Genomic DNA, 15,976 nt, shown 5'->3' with positions numbered 1-15,976 from the left:
TTACGTAAATTATTGAAAATAGACGTAATACAATGTTAACGTTTTTACATTCGTTTATTGATGTCAAATACAAACCGATAAAGTTTAAATAAGCAGTAGATATCTACGTATTAAACAATCACTTTTTAAAACGGAGTTAAACGATTTTTCGGCATAAAAAACTTTATCAGTGTAAAATCTTTACTGCCATAATCCACCTTGCAAATTTTTTTCGATAAGATCGTTCTGTTTTAATCGACGTTTCTGAAAATCACATTTTACAACTGTACTCTCTGAAGGAATGAATAAGAGAAACAAAGTAACTAGCTTATTTTACGCACAACTTTCATTTTCTATACCACAACATTAAAAACAATAATCGTATATCATAATCACCTTTGATTCATTATTTAAAAAAAAAGGATGTTCTAATCATTTTTTCTTTTCCAATACAAACATGTACAGCATTACATGACAAAATTAACGTAACGGTTCAATGTTTAAACAAAAAATTCTGGATAACTATGCATGTTTTAGTCTGCTTTTACCGAAATTATTTCCTTAACTATCGGTACATGATCGCTCAGATAAATTTAATTCATGAAAATCTTATAAGCTGTTACTTTTGTACATACATATCAATAAATTAAAGCACAAAAAGGCAATACTTATGTTGTTATCGTTTTATAGCTTACAATCTAGTAACAAATCAAGCGTATAGATATCAATGCCAATGTTACATTCGCCCGATAGTTACAGATTTAAGTGGAAAGCATTGCATTGTAAAATAAGTGTTTAGAACATGACCTTTTTTTTATTTGTTATCTCTTGGAATCACATTTATCATCATATTCCTTCAAGATACTTCCACCTTCGCACATCTTAGTAATTAATACTTTATTCACTTATTGTTACGACTAACTATTGTATTACAGTTTACGCGGATAAAATAGGTCCTGCAACAGGGTTATATTTCCGTAGGATTCATGTTTCCTTTCTTTTTCTTTATCGAAAGAAAAAATCAAACTATCAGAAACATGTTGTCGCTATTTTATCATTGTTTCTTTTTTTTTCTATTTAGAACAGCGAATCCCACGTGAAGAAGGAAGGCCCACCTAGAAGCGATATCTCAGAAAAAGGAACATTCATTAACTCGTCCCCGAGCAACCTATAAATTATTTCGGAAGGTATCGCGTTACGAACTGTTATCTGAAAGAAAAAAATTATTGATAATAATACAGGCAATCCTTCTCTTTCTTTACCTCCGTGATACAGAGCATGTTACAGATTGTGGGTGTAAGCAATCAATTATATATTACTGAAATTTAACAGTCGTTTGTATAAGTTTCCCTTTTTTTTTTTCTTTTTACGATTCATTAACATTCAAAAAATCCTATTGAATAATGTTATGAGGATAATGAATGTAAGATAAGTTTTTTTGAGAAACAGGATACTGTATTCTTCCTTGTTCTTAAATAGTCTATCTCTTGACCTTATCTTCATTCATTATCAGATACTTTTCTTTTTTGTCTCCAGCATTATTTTAGTATCGTTATAAATCGTCGGCAATAAGACAAAATTCGACAACGTTGTTTTATTGGTTTCTTGATTAAGATAAAATCAAATTGTGCTTCTTTTTAATAATTGTGACGCAACGAGACAAATTTTGAATTATTACCATTTCGACTACAATTTCCAATACATCCAAATCATCTTTAATTTTTTTTTCTATTTTTTTTTCATTTTTTTTTCCTTTTTTCTTGTTTACTGGATAACGGATGTATGAAAATCTGAATGTCCTTTACTTCTCAATACCTTGTAAAACACGAATATAACCCCAGAGTGCTTCTAGGCCCCGTAGAAAAGCAAATTGGGGCAATAATATGAATATATCGTGTTACCTTTTTTCAATTTTATAATTCGAAACGAAAGCTTGTAATATAATCGAATATACTTAAGGGTCTCCAACCAGTTTCTAAATCTTATCTTATGTTTTGTCATATATTTATTCTTATATTTTAATTAAGATCATTATTATTCAGTTATCGCATTATTAACTGAACAAAGCGATACAAATCAAAAGCATTGATTTATCTGTATCTTTGTCGCAAATTATAAAGAATTAATTACTTAGTTGGAGACGCTTAATACACGTTAACACACTAAAACTTTGAACTCAATTTAGTTTCGAAGAAATCGTTATTAAAGATTTGAAACGATGAAAAATTCTGATACGTAATACGATGATTTTGTTAAAATTATTTTTAGATCCATAAATTATTTCGCTGATTCATGCGTACTCGCATTAGGTAATAAGACATAACAGACATTCTATTTGCAAGAAATGAGAAAGCCAAGGATTAAATAGAGAAATTAAGAGATGGCCGCATTTCATCTCAGATTTCAATATTTTCACTTAATGTTTCTACGATGTTTTTCATGATCATAAACCACAATATTTTGGAAAATGACCATTTCAATTACGAAATCGAAACAATTTACGTTCATCAGTTGTGATCCTATCAATGAAATTGTTATAATAAATAGAATCGATAATCACTGTTAGGATCACAATCTTGATCAAGCACCAATAATCTCTCTTGTCTCGAGATGTTACTATATTTTCAAGCGCAGAAAAATAATTTAAATTATATATTCCATTAGATGATTATATACGCAAAGCCTACGTTTTTTTCACCACACTCGCAATTATCGCAGAGATCTATTTCCATAGATTGCTGCGATCAACTATTTCTTGTAAAAGAAAAGGAAGAAAAATATTTCTGGATACTTATCAATGATTCATTTTTATTGGTGCTTGAGCATTTTCTCGTGCAATTAAGGCACTGCAAAAGATTGATTCCTCATAAAAAGCTACTGATCTCTAAAATTCGCGATCCATTATGTTAAAGAAGCAATGGCGTAACATACGAAGACCGAGAGTCATCGGTGATTCAATGTGTTTGAAGTTACCGTGTAATAAGGCCCAGAGAGATAGATTGAGAAGAGTCATTTTCCCTCCGAATAGTTCATTCAACAACTGTAATATATGTAAATACATTAATGAAAGTAAAACATATGATTAAAAATACATAAAAATATTTTAGAAGGAATACATCAAAAACAACACATTAATGAAAATAGAAAATTATAATCTTGATAATGAAAAAAAAAATTAAAAACAATAAAATAATGTTAATTAAAGGCTTGTGCTCATTTATCTAATAAATTAAGGAAAATTTAATTAAACTGTTAATCTTAAGAACTTTACAGTTCCAAAAATCTTACATGATTTACTATCATGTAATTTCACTATAGGTTTAATTTCAATATCATTATTAAAATTAGGCAATACTAACATTAATATTAAATCTATGATGAAATCATGGACTTTTTAATGATCTTTCCTAAATATTCTCATTTTCATTAATGACTGTATGAAACATCTTTAAGTTAATTTTCCTTTGCAATGCCTTAAAGGGGCAATGTAAATTAAACTTATCAGTAAGCCTATCTTAAATACTATATAATTACTTATCAATAGCTCCATCCATTATATTGTTTTTAACTTGAATGCTAATGTGTATTCCATCTCCAGACGCACCTTTATCTTTTTTCGGTTGTGAATTGGATCCATTATCGAGACCCAGCTTACTTAAAGTACGCAGGGCTTTTAATGCAGCTTGATTACGGCTTGCAGTTCTTGTCGGTCCATTGCCATGACACACTTGTGGCGGATCAGTACTTAATGTCACGAGCGATAGATATTCCTTGTTCACTGCTCCCTGAAATCATCATACGAAATAAGCGTAATTTTTTTTAATTGATTAAATTATTTCGATACAGATTTTAACACTTGCGATTACATGTTATCTGTTCGTATAATATTATCTACCTTAGGAAAATCATTGAACTCCACGCTGAAGTTAAATAACCGAGAAAGATATTTCAATTGATCTTTGGGAGAAACAGTGGCTGGGTTTTGTTGCTGTTGTCCTCGTAGTTCTTCAGCAACAATCTGTACACTAGGTCCGCTACCTAATTTAGATTCCTGACCTCCGTCCACTAATAAAAGTCCAGGTACTAACTGACGTCCAATAGTTCCTGATTAAAGTCAATCAATTTTCAAAATGCTCATGGACAACAATAACATGTATACCATGATTAATTATTACTATATAGTATCTTTTTATGTCTCACCTCCTACTGGTTGATGAGATTGAGTATCATTAATTTGTTCATCTTCTAAGAAAGTAACTTTCCTAGGTTTCTGTTCTGTGTTTTCGCTTTCTCCTGTTTTGATCGACGGCTTTGTGGGCTGTGGCTGTGGTTTACTGTAACCTAATTGGGTTAGAAGAGCTTCTGCCGCGGCTCTTTTAGCTAACTTCTTGTTAGGGCCTAGTCCTTGTGCAGAATGCTGTCCCATAGTAACTTCAATAACGAATTCCCTTCGTCTTGATGCACCTTTCTCTTCGATCAAATTATAAACAGGTTCTTTCTCTCGCTTAGCTTGTTGTATCTGAACCAATCGGGAAACTGGATTTACTTCTTCCGTACCTTCGGATTCGGATCGCGGTTCTTGATAATCTTTTATCAGATTTCGTGACTTTTTTTTTGTTGCTGGGGGTTTACGTTTCATTCGCCTCGGACGATTTTGAATAGTTTCAGGTAATGGAGGCAGGCGATTAAGCTCTTCTAGCATAAATTCTGCCGCGTGTCTTTTTGACACCTAGATTACAATAATGGATACATGAAAAATGGAAATTCAATAATACACAAACCTTTATGTTCTAAATGCAGAAGACTTACTTTCTTCGAAGGTCCTTCTCCGAACGTAACTTTATCTCCAACAGTACACTTCGTCCTGAATGTCCGAATATGAGGTTTACCGATTTCTGACACAACTTCAAAACTAACAGGTAAGCCATGTTTTAATGCTTTCTCATAAACCAATGATACAGGGCTTTTCAATTCAGCAATCGGATCTTTAGTTTCACCTAATGTACCGTTCTCACCGGTAGTACAAGTATTCGCTACTTCTTCCGGTATTGGCAATTGGCGCAATTGTTCTAAAGCTTTACTCGCTGCATTATGTCGTGCTGCTTGACCTGTCACACCTCTTCCAATGAATTCACGTTCTCCTACCTACATATTATTATACTGAATAAAATTTGAAACTATTTATATAATTGATAGTATATCGAAATTCTGATTACTTTTTTACCTTTAATGATACAATATACAATTGGGGTTCCGCGTGAAAACCACGATTGTATGTAGGAAAACGTGGATTAAATATTCGAGGAAGATGACCTAAATTATGTGTAAGATATGGCTGTGATCCTGGTACTGGAGCCAATAGGAAACTATAAACAGTAGGTTCTCCTCTTTTCATAGCCAAAGCATTTAATTCAACAGTCGGTGGTAAATTTCCTGTAATAAATAATCCTGCTTTCAAATTTAAAAAATTCATATTTGGTTGTACCATTTATAAGAGATAATACGCAGGAATTACCAGAACCACTGAAACATTTTCCTGGATGTCCAACTCTCATTGCCTTTCTGGGTTTCGGCAAAGGGCGTCGATACCAGGTCTTTGTTAACGCTTCAGTTGCAGCACTATGTTGAGCTTTCTTTATACTAGAACCTTCAGCAACATACTCTTCCTGTCCTAGCTTTAGTGTTACCGTGAATCGTTTCTTGTGCGCTGGTCCTTGTTCATTAGTCAACCTATATTGATGCTGAATTTTGTTAAAACGTGCTAACTCATTTAATAAGCACATCGGTGTTTTTTCTTTCATGTTTGCCAAAGCTGAATCAGTCACATTAATGTGATTTTGTGTAGGTGAATTCTGATCTCTGGACTCTCCATTTGTATCATTTGTAGGTGGTTTATTTGGTTCTATGCTTTGTGATTGATGAACATGTTGCTGAGGAGGTGGAGGAGTTTGTTGATTATTTTGTTGTAGCTGATATTGTGGTGGCTGAACATTTGGATTTTGTAGAGTCACAGAGACAGTATTTGCTTGATCTTTTAAACTAACACTAACCATGGTACCTAAAAAGACACAGACTAAATTAGTATTATAACTCTAAACTTAACTTATCAACATACGCGAGTAAGTTTATCTAGTACTACCATTTGCATTATGTGCATTCATGCCCATCAACATTGGTTGCCTTGGATTTCCATGTGGTGGTCCAGGGTGTTGCATATGATGAATGTGTTGTTGATGGGGGGGCATGGACAGTATTTGTTGATGTGGATTCCGATGCGATAGCGGATGCTGCGGCTGATGTAAAGGGGCCATATTTGCCTGCTGCATGGGACGCATCGGACCACCCATTCTGATGAAACATCAAATAGAATAAATATGCATATAAAATTTAATAGTGAATAATCATTTTATACTTGCATTATGTCTGGAATAAAAGCATATAATTGGATATTACATAATGCTCTAAGATTATTAAATAATACCAATTTACTTATATAGGTATTTCATAAAGTTGTGATGTTATTTTAAATGATCAATTACAAACCTGTTATGATCTCGAAGTTGGTTTTGCATTGTATGATGTTGATGGCGTAACATCATGTAAAATATTATGCAAAACCTGAAATTGAAACAATAATGTGTAAAAAAGAATATAAAATATCATTTATTTTAAATTCAGATGATACACTTACAACAAAAATTTCTTTTTTATATAAATGTTAACATTCTAAAATTAAGAATTAATTTTCAAAATGACTCATATATAATTCATATTTAGAAAGCATAGACCTACAATTTTCTTAAACAGATTTTCTTATTTTAAGATGAGGCAATATATTGTAGAAGAATCAGTTCACAGTTTTGAAAACAACAACTAAACTTGACAGTATTTATGAATATATACTGTGCTATCCTTATCATAAACAGAATTTAGAAAATTGATTCATAGGCAGTACATGTAACGTCGTTAATCATAGGAAAAGTTTCTTTTCTCTAAATGAACTAGTCAATAGACAATGGGCTTGGCCCGGCTATTTGGCAGAGAAACTATGCGGTCAGTTTTTCTTACCGAAGTTTATTCTATTTCACGAAAATTTTCAAGTTATTCAACAGCGAAATTTCCAGCGAAACAGATTTGCCACTTTAAGGAACACTGCCAGGCCCTTTATGCGGCTATTGGCAAACAGTAAAGAAAAATCGTCTGTAGACTAAAATGCGGCCATTTTGATGTGAGCCTCTCGGCCACCGTCTCTCATCCCTTCCAAGGACATCCTACTTGCCAATTTTTTAAAAGTCTGCAATATCGATTGTAATTATCGATACTTTTCGTTTCTTCAAATTACAAACTATTAACATTAATTTTTTAACTTATTTCTAAAAGCAGTTTTATATTATAACATATTGAAATCGAATATTTCATTGTCCTTCATCATTAACACGAATTGTAAGATTAATTCTTACAATTCTTGTTCTGCAATTCTTACACTTTAAAAATACTTAATTTTTTCATTGTATGTGATAGTAAAAATATTATATAATTGTTTTACAAACAAAATAAAGTTATATATATAAATTTTCTAAAGGATAAGTGTGAAATAGAAATATTTTAATGAAGTTTGTCTACAAAAGCTAGCTGTATTCATATGATGTATCGGTTATAATTTGTTATATTCTTTATTATTTCTTATACTCTTGTTCTATCCATTTCAATCGTATCAAATTAATTTGTAATCAATTTAGAATGATAAATACTACAAAATATGTATTAAACATAACCTAAATTTGTGCGGATGTATTGCTCGGTATATGTATATATGTATATAGGATAATATTAATTTCTTAGAAATATATTTTATGTAGAAATAATGAATCATAAAATAATTTTTCAATGATACTTTAATTAATTTTTTTAACTTATTTGCTATGTTTCTTTTTTAAAATATAAACGTAAAAATGGAACAATCATTTCAATATGAATTTTGTTAATAGTATTAACCATTAATACATATCTATTTACAGCAATATATGTACAACAATGCACATACTAATACATTAGGTATAATGAAAAAAATATTTAATTCAATGTATTTTGATCAATACAATAAAAATGTATATAACATGGATACAGAAAATTATAATTTGACCTGAATTGAGAAATAAATTGAAGACATTTGCTCAGTACAAATTATTATTTGCAATTTAATGGACATCAGGGTATAAATAAAATTGTAAAAATTACTCTCTAGTTTCTATTTTTTAAATACATAATTTAAGTTCATCTAAAGGTGCAAAAGTATTAAATTTATAGTTCTCTAATTTTTCCACTTTTTTTATGAAAAAAATGATAAACAAATACTTCTTTTTATAAATTTACAAGATTCATTATTTTAATGAAAATACTATATAGCAGTTTTTATTCTTTTGACATTTTTGACAACACTGTCTTCAATTAATTTGCTTGAATAAATTCTGATAGAATAAAAAATTACTATTTGTATAACAAAAGTTATATAATTATATTACTTATTCTATCATTTTCTTCTCCTTATGATCTATTAATTCATCATAGAATCGCACTTTGTGTTATATTCATTCAACTTCCTTATTAATTTCTCTTTGGAGCCAATAAGCGTCTAGCATCATTGTCTTTAAGACTCAGCTAAGCTCCATTATTATAAAATAATTTATTAAACGTTTAACGATTTCAATTAATAAATACTATTTGATATACAATTTCACTACTAAATTTACAAAGAGTAGAATATAGATATTTAGTGTCCCTATAAAAAAATGTCAGGCTGATTATCTTACTTGAGATTTATTATTTAAATATAAAAGGGCAATAAACATGATTTTTATATAAAAGTAGATTTTAATATAATCGAAAACGTATTTAAAAATCAGTCTTACAACTGATACTAGAAATTTTTAAAAGCCCCTTTATCTTTAAATTTAATATACATATATGTAATTTAATGATAGAGATATGTTACAGTTTATTAGCATGGCTTAACATGACTTTTTAAAAAGTTTCTTCAATATTTACATAAATTGCTTGATCAATGTGTTTCTGATGTACATGAACTATTTATAATTTATGAATCTGATCAATTTGTAAGATAATCTTCCTGATAATTAAGTCTAGGACATATCTACCTAATATTTGGTCAAATCACTATGACTCCTTATACATAGACAATAACAAGTGACTTTGACTTTAGTTTTAAAAGTATGTTTATGAATCATTGCTATTTCTGTGTATTTTTTCAACCCACTTCCATCCAATATCAAACAAATTTCTATAAAAATTAAGTATGAAACATACAAATTTTATTCTTCTTACATTAAAAACGTTCAATTTTGATTAAAAAAACTTATACATCCTTTCATGCAAGTCTTTGCAATTTATTGGAATGAAAAAATTTTCTAAAGATTATATGCTACCATTTATTACTGTTTTCATTAACAATTTTATGTATATTTATTGCCGTTTCGACATACTGTTTTATAAAATAACTTTTTAAACTAATATTAACTTAAAACGTTGCCAAAGTGGGTTAAAATAAATACAAATTTTCTTTAGATTAATTTCAATAGCATTAGGCACTGTCAACCCCTCATTGAAAATTTTTTAATAATTTCAGTACTAGGTACTAAATATAAATATTTGTTTTTATGACAGTTTGTAAAGCTAACATTGTATATACTGAATATCAGAAAAAAGATGTATTATGAGCAAACAAGTTCTATTTTTAAAGTTTTTTAATTTAGTGAATTACATAATCAAATATAGTATACTTCTCTTACTTACAAAATGTAAAATTTTACAATTCTTTTTTTAACAGAAGATATGTATTTAACTTCTAAAAATTCGTACTTAAGCGTCTTTTCATTTGTTTATAGAAATTACACTTGAATTTAACTTTACAGTATTAACAACGTATATAACAAAATTTACAGAGCATATTACGTACTGATGAATTTGGTTTTTCATTTGAGTTCTGGATGACAATACTGTATACTAAATCTTTTATGGAAAAAAGGAGAAGATAATACAAGAAATCTACCTATTTTCCTTTAGAACTTATATACTTTTGATTGTGCAGCTGGTAGAACGGCGCTATTTGATTAATATTGTACTTTTTGGGGTATTATATTTACATGAATTTGTTTACAAAATATAGAAATTTGGATGATTAATAATAATTATTCAAGAAATAAGCCCAAATCAAAAGAGTCTCAAATGCCTGCATTCGAGAAGTGAATAAAATCTCAGATAATATTCTACAAATCAACGTGCTGTTATTTTTATTAACGTTAAGTGAAAAAGTTTAAAAATAATTACATTTTATATAATACACTAACAATTTAAAATAATAAGCTTGAAATATTTATAAATGTTACCTATGGAAAAACTTTAAAATTAACATTCTGAATATTTAATGAACACAATTATAAAATACATTTGTAAAATCACTGAATCGATACTGAACAGAATTTATTATCGTAACAAACGTTCTGATCTTACTTAGAAAACGAAATAATACGTTACTTCTACCAACTGTACAGTCATAAACTGAAAAAAACAAGTAAAACAAAACACTGAAGCTATGTATCCCTGGTTGACATCCAAAATGCTATTTTCTTTCATTTAGATTTAACAATTATTATCACTTCACATGCCTTGGCAACATACATCCTTAAACACTAATTCGCTTAACGTTTACAGATGTACGACTTGCTTGTTAGGGTACCTTGTATCCTATTTATACTTTCTGCATTATTTATCGAATTCTTATTTTTTCTTATCGAAATAATGCCCTGATTATGCAATGAAATCTTAGCTTATTTTTGTGGCACCATTGTGATTCACTTTGTGGTTTACAGTCCAGTTATCCTCTTGTATAGTTTTCAAATATTCTTCTAGTAACGATGCCAAATTACGTCTTTTAAATCGTAATGATTCTTTCACGATATCTCGCAAAAATGCAAGTCGTATATCTAGAGTCCCTTGAATTTGGTGTAAATGTGAAAATAGTGTCGCATAATCTGTAACAAGATTACAAAACTTTTATAAATACCACCGTATCATGATTTTTATGTTACCGTTTAATATATATTAAAGTACATTTCAACTTACTTGTACCTCTTCTCCGTACTTCTTTATAAACAAGTTCTCGAACGGACAAATTGTGTTTTCTAATATCTTCCAACTCTTTTTTCGTTAAAGCTTTTTCTTTTTCTACTTTAGTCTCGCATTTCTCTTCGACGTGATTGGACAACCTTTCTTCGACTAAATTTTCAACCTTCACACTATTTTCAACACAATCGTTAAGAGGTAGTTTGTTACATTCGTTTTTAATATTTTCGTTCTTTTCTGTTTTCCCTTCGATCTTAGGGCCCTCGATGTTATTGACTATCGGTGTCAAAGTCGGCGGAGCGTCCATATGATTGTTAGTATGTTCTACTGGAATTGGTTCAAAAACTGGTATCGTCGGCATTTCTGCTACTCCGTTTACTAATTTCTCTGGTAAATTCACACACGGTGTACTCGATACACTAGGCGTTGAGTTCACGGTAGTTGGTGTAACTTGATTTGAATCAGCAGTTGGAATCACTTGATTTTTCGTTTCGTCGACCCATGGTACTGGTGAGTTTGGTGGAGTATTTGTAGGTGTATACGACGGTCTTCGTACTACCACGTCTTTAGGAATTGGACCCGGTTTCCGTTTGTTTGGTGGTGGCTTCGAAGCTAACGAACCTCCTCCATCTGAAGCGGGCATCGTACGTTTCAGACCGCTCTTCGATGCCGAAGATGTTGCCCCAACCATATCAATATCCGCTTCGTCAACCATCATTCTTTTATCTATCTTGAAAGGATTACCTAAAATGAAACCACGAGTAATTAAATCATCTGAACACGAACCCTTTAAACGACTTTGGTTCTTAAGTTGTAATTACCAAACATATGTTGTCTAACAGGAGCACTTTCAATTTCCCTTAAAGGCGGAGTCATACGTTTCAAATATTCTTGATAATTTCCCATTTGAGCTAGGGGCATCGAATGAACATAATCATCATCGAGTAATTTCGTATGTAACAAACCAGGTTGCAGAAAATTTGCACGCATTCTAACAACTTGATCTAAAAGAGATTTCCGCGGAACATCAAACGCGTTCCTGTAACTGTGCGCGCCACGCTGTTGATTTCTAACTAATCCAACTACAAAGCCACCAAACTCATTTAGTTGATCCCTCAATCCCGTAAATTTGTCTTGTAATAATGGATGTGATACCTAACGAAACAAGAAATTAAATAATAAAATAACGCGAACCATTTTTATTTATAATAAGCGATTAATTCTTTTAAAGAGACATTTACCAAGTCTTTCTTTAAAGGAGTTCTAGGTATAACTCTTACTCCTTCCGTTATCGTCGTTGTACTACCATTTACTAAATTTTTCGACATATTGGCAGTAGCGAGTTGTTTAGAAAGAACCTCGTTACAAAGTCTGTCGAATTCAATTTTAGCTTGATTCTTCAGTCGTTTTAAATAATTTAACACGCTATAGGATAAAGAGTTATCCATATTATCAGGTATTAACGTTTGTGCTAAGGGCGCAGGAGCACCCATCCTAGTTAAAGCTCTTCTGAGGGACTGTAAAACAATAAAATGTTATTGAATATACAATAAGTTTAATTACCTAATTATTTGAGATTAATTAAAAACTTACCGCTGCATAATAAGTGGGCATGGTTCTCATGTAATTTTGAAACTGTGTTCGCCATTCGTTTGTTGGCTTCAATCTGTGCACTTTGAAAAGTTCTTCCAACAAAGGTAAAAGAACTGGATAATTGTATGGCATAACAAAAAGATTCACACACGTTAAGTTGGTACTTGCTTTTAAATATCCAAATGGATGGCCCACGTCACTTGATTTATATGAATTAGCTACAAAAACTTGCCAACAAATTGTTGGTTGTTTTCTAGCCAGTATATATTGCGTTAAAGGGCTCGGTTCCAATTCGTATTTGTCAAATGGAAGATTTTCTATCACCATAGGCTCTTGACTGGTACAAGTAAATTTCACGTTTGGATGTGCTGACCTAGGAGGCAAAGAACTAGCACTAAGGTCAGGCCAAAAACTTTCTGGAATCGGCCAGAATCCAACTGCAAAACCTTTCTGTGCGGATCTTGGAACGTAAATCAGTCTTCTACAAGAATGCCATGCGGTATTTCCTGGTACTGTTGGATTAAGAGGGTAATTTCGCGTTCCATTCACTGTACTGTTTTCGTCTTCGTTTTCATCGTCGTCTGCGTGTTGTGCTTCATTAGTTAAAGGTGGAGGATCGGGTCCAATTTTTTCAAAATTTATTACCACACCAGACTGTACCTTTTGTACCAACGAATCTATACACTGCATCATCATTCTGAAAGATGTTATACAATACGAACGACCTACAATAAATAATGAATTATTTAAATCGGTATTTTTTACAAATAAGAATACATTATACTACCAGTAAAAAATATTAAATACCTCCTGTAACTTCACACATAGCGTCTATAGGAGAAGAATCACTTGCCACTAAACCAGTATCTCTCTCAACAGCTGGTGTTCCAGATAAACGTAATACCAAAGAAAATAATCTTTGATCCCATCTAAATGGTTCTTTTGTTAGCTCAGATCCAGGTATAGGAGAATGCATCGGCAACGTAAACTTTTAACAAAAATTTAAATGTTTAGTACAATTTCAATCATACTTGTATCTTTTAGATAATTAAAACTCACATCTTGATTGACTCCGCTATTAGTTGTATATTTTCCTCCATCTGTAATGACAACAATTACCGATGGTTCCAGATAAAAAGGGCATCTTCCTTGACCGTACGTGTCTATGCCTGTCTGCATCCGATTTATATTCAAAACATCTAAAGCATGTTTTAAAGCAGCACCTAATGTTGTCAGTCCGACGCATTGTAAATTTTTAAGTTCGTTCATAAAAGTTGCTAAATTTTCCTTCCAGCCAGCCTAGAAGAAAAAAAATATTTTCATTTATAAGAACGATACAAATGTTCGCATTTTCTGTCACTGTGACAAAAGTATAAGATTATATATTATTAAAACATTATTTGTATTAAAAATATTTTAATTGGAATTCTTTATTTTTAGCAAGTATGATGATAAGGTTAATGGCTCAAGAAAGATACAAAATTGCAACTTGTTATCAGGTATGTACTTCTGTCACTAAAGTTCTGCAATAATAGAGGAGCGAAAAGAACCTCCATGTAACATTAAGACAATAAAGAATAGCTATAAGAAATTTACATTTATTGTTCATCCAAATCTTTTCAATTTCTTTATTGTCTCAAGTACCGCTAACACATGGAAAACTCTTTTTTTACTTCTCTACCATTATTAAACCGGTGACAGTACCTTAATCCTTATAACAATTTTCAACCTTGGCCTGTTCTTGAACCATGAGCCTGACCACTGCTAAACTCTGAAATAAAAAAAATCTCAACTTCAGATTACAATAGATCTAATTTTAACGCATGACTAAACAACGTATAATTAGATTATGAGAATTGTTTTGTAACAATAATGATAGTAAGAAGGAAAACATTGATAAGATCGAATGAATGAAAATTTCAGGAAGGTAAAAAGGAAAATTGATTTGATCATTGGTTACAGATTTCATAAATTTGGCGCGCATGTACTCAATAGAGAAAGACCCTCGTGGGTAGGCTCCCCACCCCGCGTGTTACTACCCACAATACTGTTCTTCCGTAACGGTGGACGGAAGATACGGCAAGTGCACGAATGCATTTTGTTGCCTTCTTACTGCATATTAATTATTCACCAACGAAAGAGCACAAATAATGCAGCAATCAACACAAATACATCGACCCGTAACGTGAAACAATGAATCATGGATGCGTTTGAAAGGGAAACTGAAAAACATTCAAAAGGAAAATTAACACGTAAAACCTTATGTACGGGACACTGTACTTATGGCAGCTAACGTAGAGAGCGTACGTGTGCATGTGTGTGAGAGAGATAAAAAGATCTTATAAATAAGAGAGAGAGAGAGAGAAAGAAAGAGAAGGAAAGGGAGAGAAAGAAGGACAAAAAGTACGAAAGATGCGAACGTAAAGGCAGTGAAATACGAAGAAAACATACCTTGATATTCTGGGGCGGATCTTCGAAGGTCAGGAGCATGTAACGATCTCCACGGCTTTCCGGTGATCTTTGTCTTACCTAAAAAATGGATTATCGTTAAATAATAATGACAAGAGAAATGAAACATCGTGCCGTTTTAATACACGCTGCTATTCTCGACGATGGTGTACGAGTTGACGACTTGGCAACCACGATAATCGTACCTCCCGGCCGGGAAAGCTGTGTGACTGGCGTACCTTCACGAAAGTCTCCACGGCGCTCTTAGCTACATCCAAAAGTGTGGGTCGCCCGCCCAAATATGCCCTCTGATTCATGGAGGCCGACGTGTCGATCAAAAAGACTATTATGGTCATCTTCGCGAGGCGAACCCGCTCGTTCTCGAGGTCGTAACTGCGGCCCGAGACCTCCCGTAGTCAGAACTAGCTAGCTAAGAGTCCTACGACGGCGTGGCGCATAGCTGCTTCGACCATTGAACGCTCCCGAATACGCTCTCTGAAAAACTTCTTTTATCGTAACGGCGCCCGCTTCGCTCTTACTCTCTTTCGATCTGTTTCTTTTTCTTTTCTCTCTATCTCTCCCTCTTTCTATATGTGTGTATGTACGATATATATATGTATATATATATATAAGTATATTAGTATATATGTATGTCTTTTTCTTTTTCTCTACACCGAACAGAATCTACTGCTACGCCGCGGACCTCTGGTGCTCGAATGTGCCTAGTGGACAGCGGCACAGGACAGCAGCTGAAACGCAACCACGAGATCGCGAGTCGCGAGTCGGACAGGTCTGTCTGCCAGCCTGTCCGCTTGTT

The 15,976-nt window shown here is 32.2% G+C and overlaps 2 protein-coding genes across 6 annotated transcripts; both read right to left on the bottom strand.

The window, feature by feature from the left end:
* Positions 1-35: 35 nt before the first annotated feature.
* LOC114874676 (double-stranded RNA-binding protein Staufen homolog 2) lies at positions 36-7,236 on the bottom strand. 3 transcript variants are annotated; one of them, XM_029184178.2, is made up of 10 exons: positions 7,048-7,236; positions 6,523-6,597; positions 6,119-6,327; positions 5,495-6,037; positions 5,204-5,427; positions 4,789-5,124; positions 4,180-4,708; positions 3,875-4,083; positions 3,514-3,764; positions 36-3,019 (listed from the first exon to the last, which is right to left on the bottom strand). In XM_029184178.2, the coding sequence occupies exons 2-10, from the start codon at positions 6,576-6,578 to the stop codon at positions 3,013-3,015; spliced, it is 2,364 nt and encodes a 787-aa protein (XP_029040011.2). In that variant the 5' UTR covers positions 6,579-6,597; positions 7,048-7,236; the 3' UTR covers positions 36-3,012. The 3 variants fall into 3 exon arrangements, with proteins under 3 accessions (XP_029040011.2, XP_029040014.2, XP_029040012.2); XM_029184181.2 differs by having other exon boundaries at positions 3,584-3,764; XM_029184179.2 differs by having other exon boundaries at positions 5,204-5,412.
* Positions 7,237-10,367: 3,131 nt separating this feature from the next.
* LOC114874611 (integrator complex subunit 6) lies at positions 10,368-15,956 on the bottom strand. Of its 3 annotated transcripts, none has more exons than XM_029184051.2 (9): positions 15,366-15,956; positions 15,163-15,240; positions 13,771-14,010; positions 13,519-13,699; positions 12,712-13,436; positions 12,360-12,635; positions 11,940-12,273; positions 11,119-11,862; positions 10,368-11,027 (listed from the first exon to the last, which is right to left on the bottom strand). In XM_029184051.2, the coding sequence occupies exons 1-9, from the start codon at positions 15,513-15,515 to the stop codon at positions 10,819-10,821; spliced, it is 2,937 nt and encodes a 978-aa protein (XP_029039884.1). In that variant the 5' UTR covers positions 15,516-15,956; the 3' UTR covers positions 10,368-10,818. The 3 variants fall into 3 exon arrangements, with proteins under 3 accessions (XP_029039884.1, XP_029039885.1, XP_029039889.1); XM_029184052.2 differs by having other exon boundaries at positions 15,399-15,956; XM_029184056.2 differs by lacking the exon at positions 15,366-15,956 and adding an exon at positions 14,416-14,482.
* Between the last annotated feature and the right edge of the window lie 20 nt (positions 15,957-15,976).

Source organism: Osmia bicornis, chromosome 6 (assembly GCF_907164935.1).
Source record: "Osmia bicornis bicornis chromosome 6, iOsmBic2.1, whole genome shotgun sequence".
Lineage (NCBI taxonomy): Eukaryota > Metazoa > Arthropoda > Insecta > Hymenoptera > Megachilidae > Osmia > Osmia bicornis.
Note: the sequence above shows the minus strand (reverse complement) of the source record. Positions and strands in the feature narration are given on the sequence as shown.

Bases quoted from the DNA above. Each gene is read 5' to 3' on its own strand.
- LOC114874676 (XM_029184178.2), bottom strand. From the start codon at position 6,578: ATGATGTTACGCCATCAACATCATACAATGCAAAACCAACTTCGAGAT. The intron at 4,709-4,788 runs GTAAGTCTTCTG...ATTGTAATCTAG, and splicing joins GAGAAGGACCTTCGAAGAAA to GTGTCAAAAAGACACGCGGC. The intron at 4,084-4,179 runs GTGAGACATAAA...GACTTTAATCAG, and splicing joins ATCTCATCAACCAGTAGGAG to GAACTATTGGACGTCAGTTA.
- LOC114874611 (XM_029184051.2), bottom strand. From the start codon at position 15,515: ATGACCATAATAGTCTTTTTGATCGACACGTCGGCCTCCATGAATCAG. The intron at 12,636-12,711 runs GTAAGTTTTTAA...ATTGTTTTACAG, and splicing joins TGCCCACTTATTATGCAGCG to TCCCTCAGAAGAGCTTTAAC. The intron at 12,274-12,359 runs GTAAATGTCTCT...TTGTTTCGTTAG, and splicing joins CTCCTTTAAAGAAAGACTTG to GTATCACATCCATTATTACA.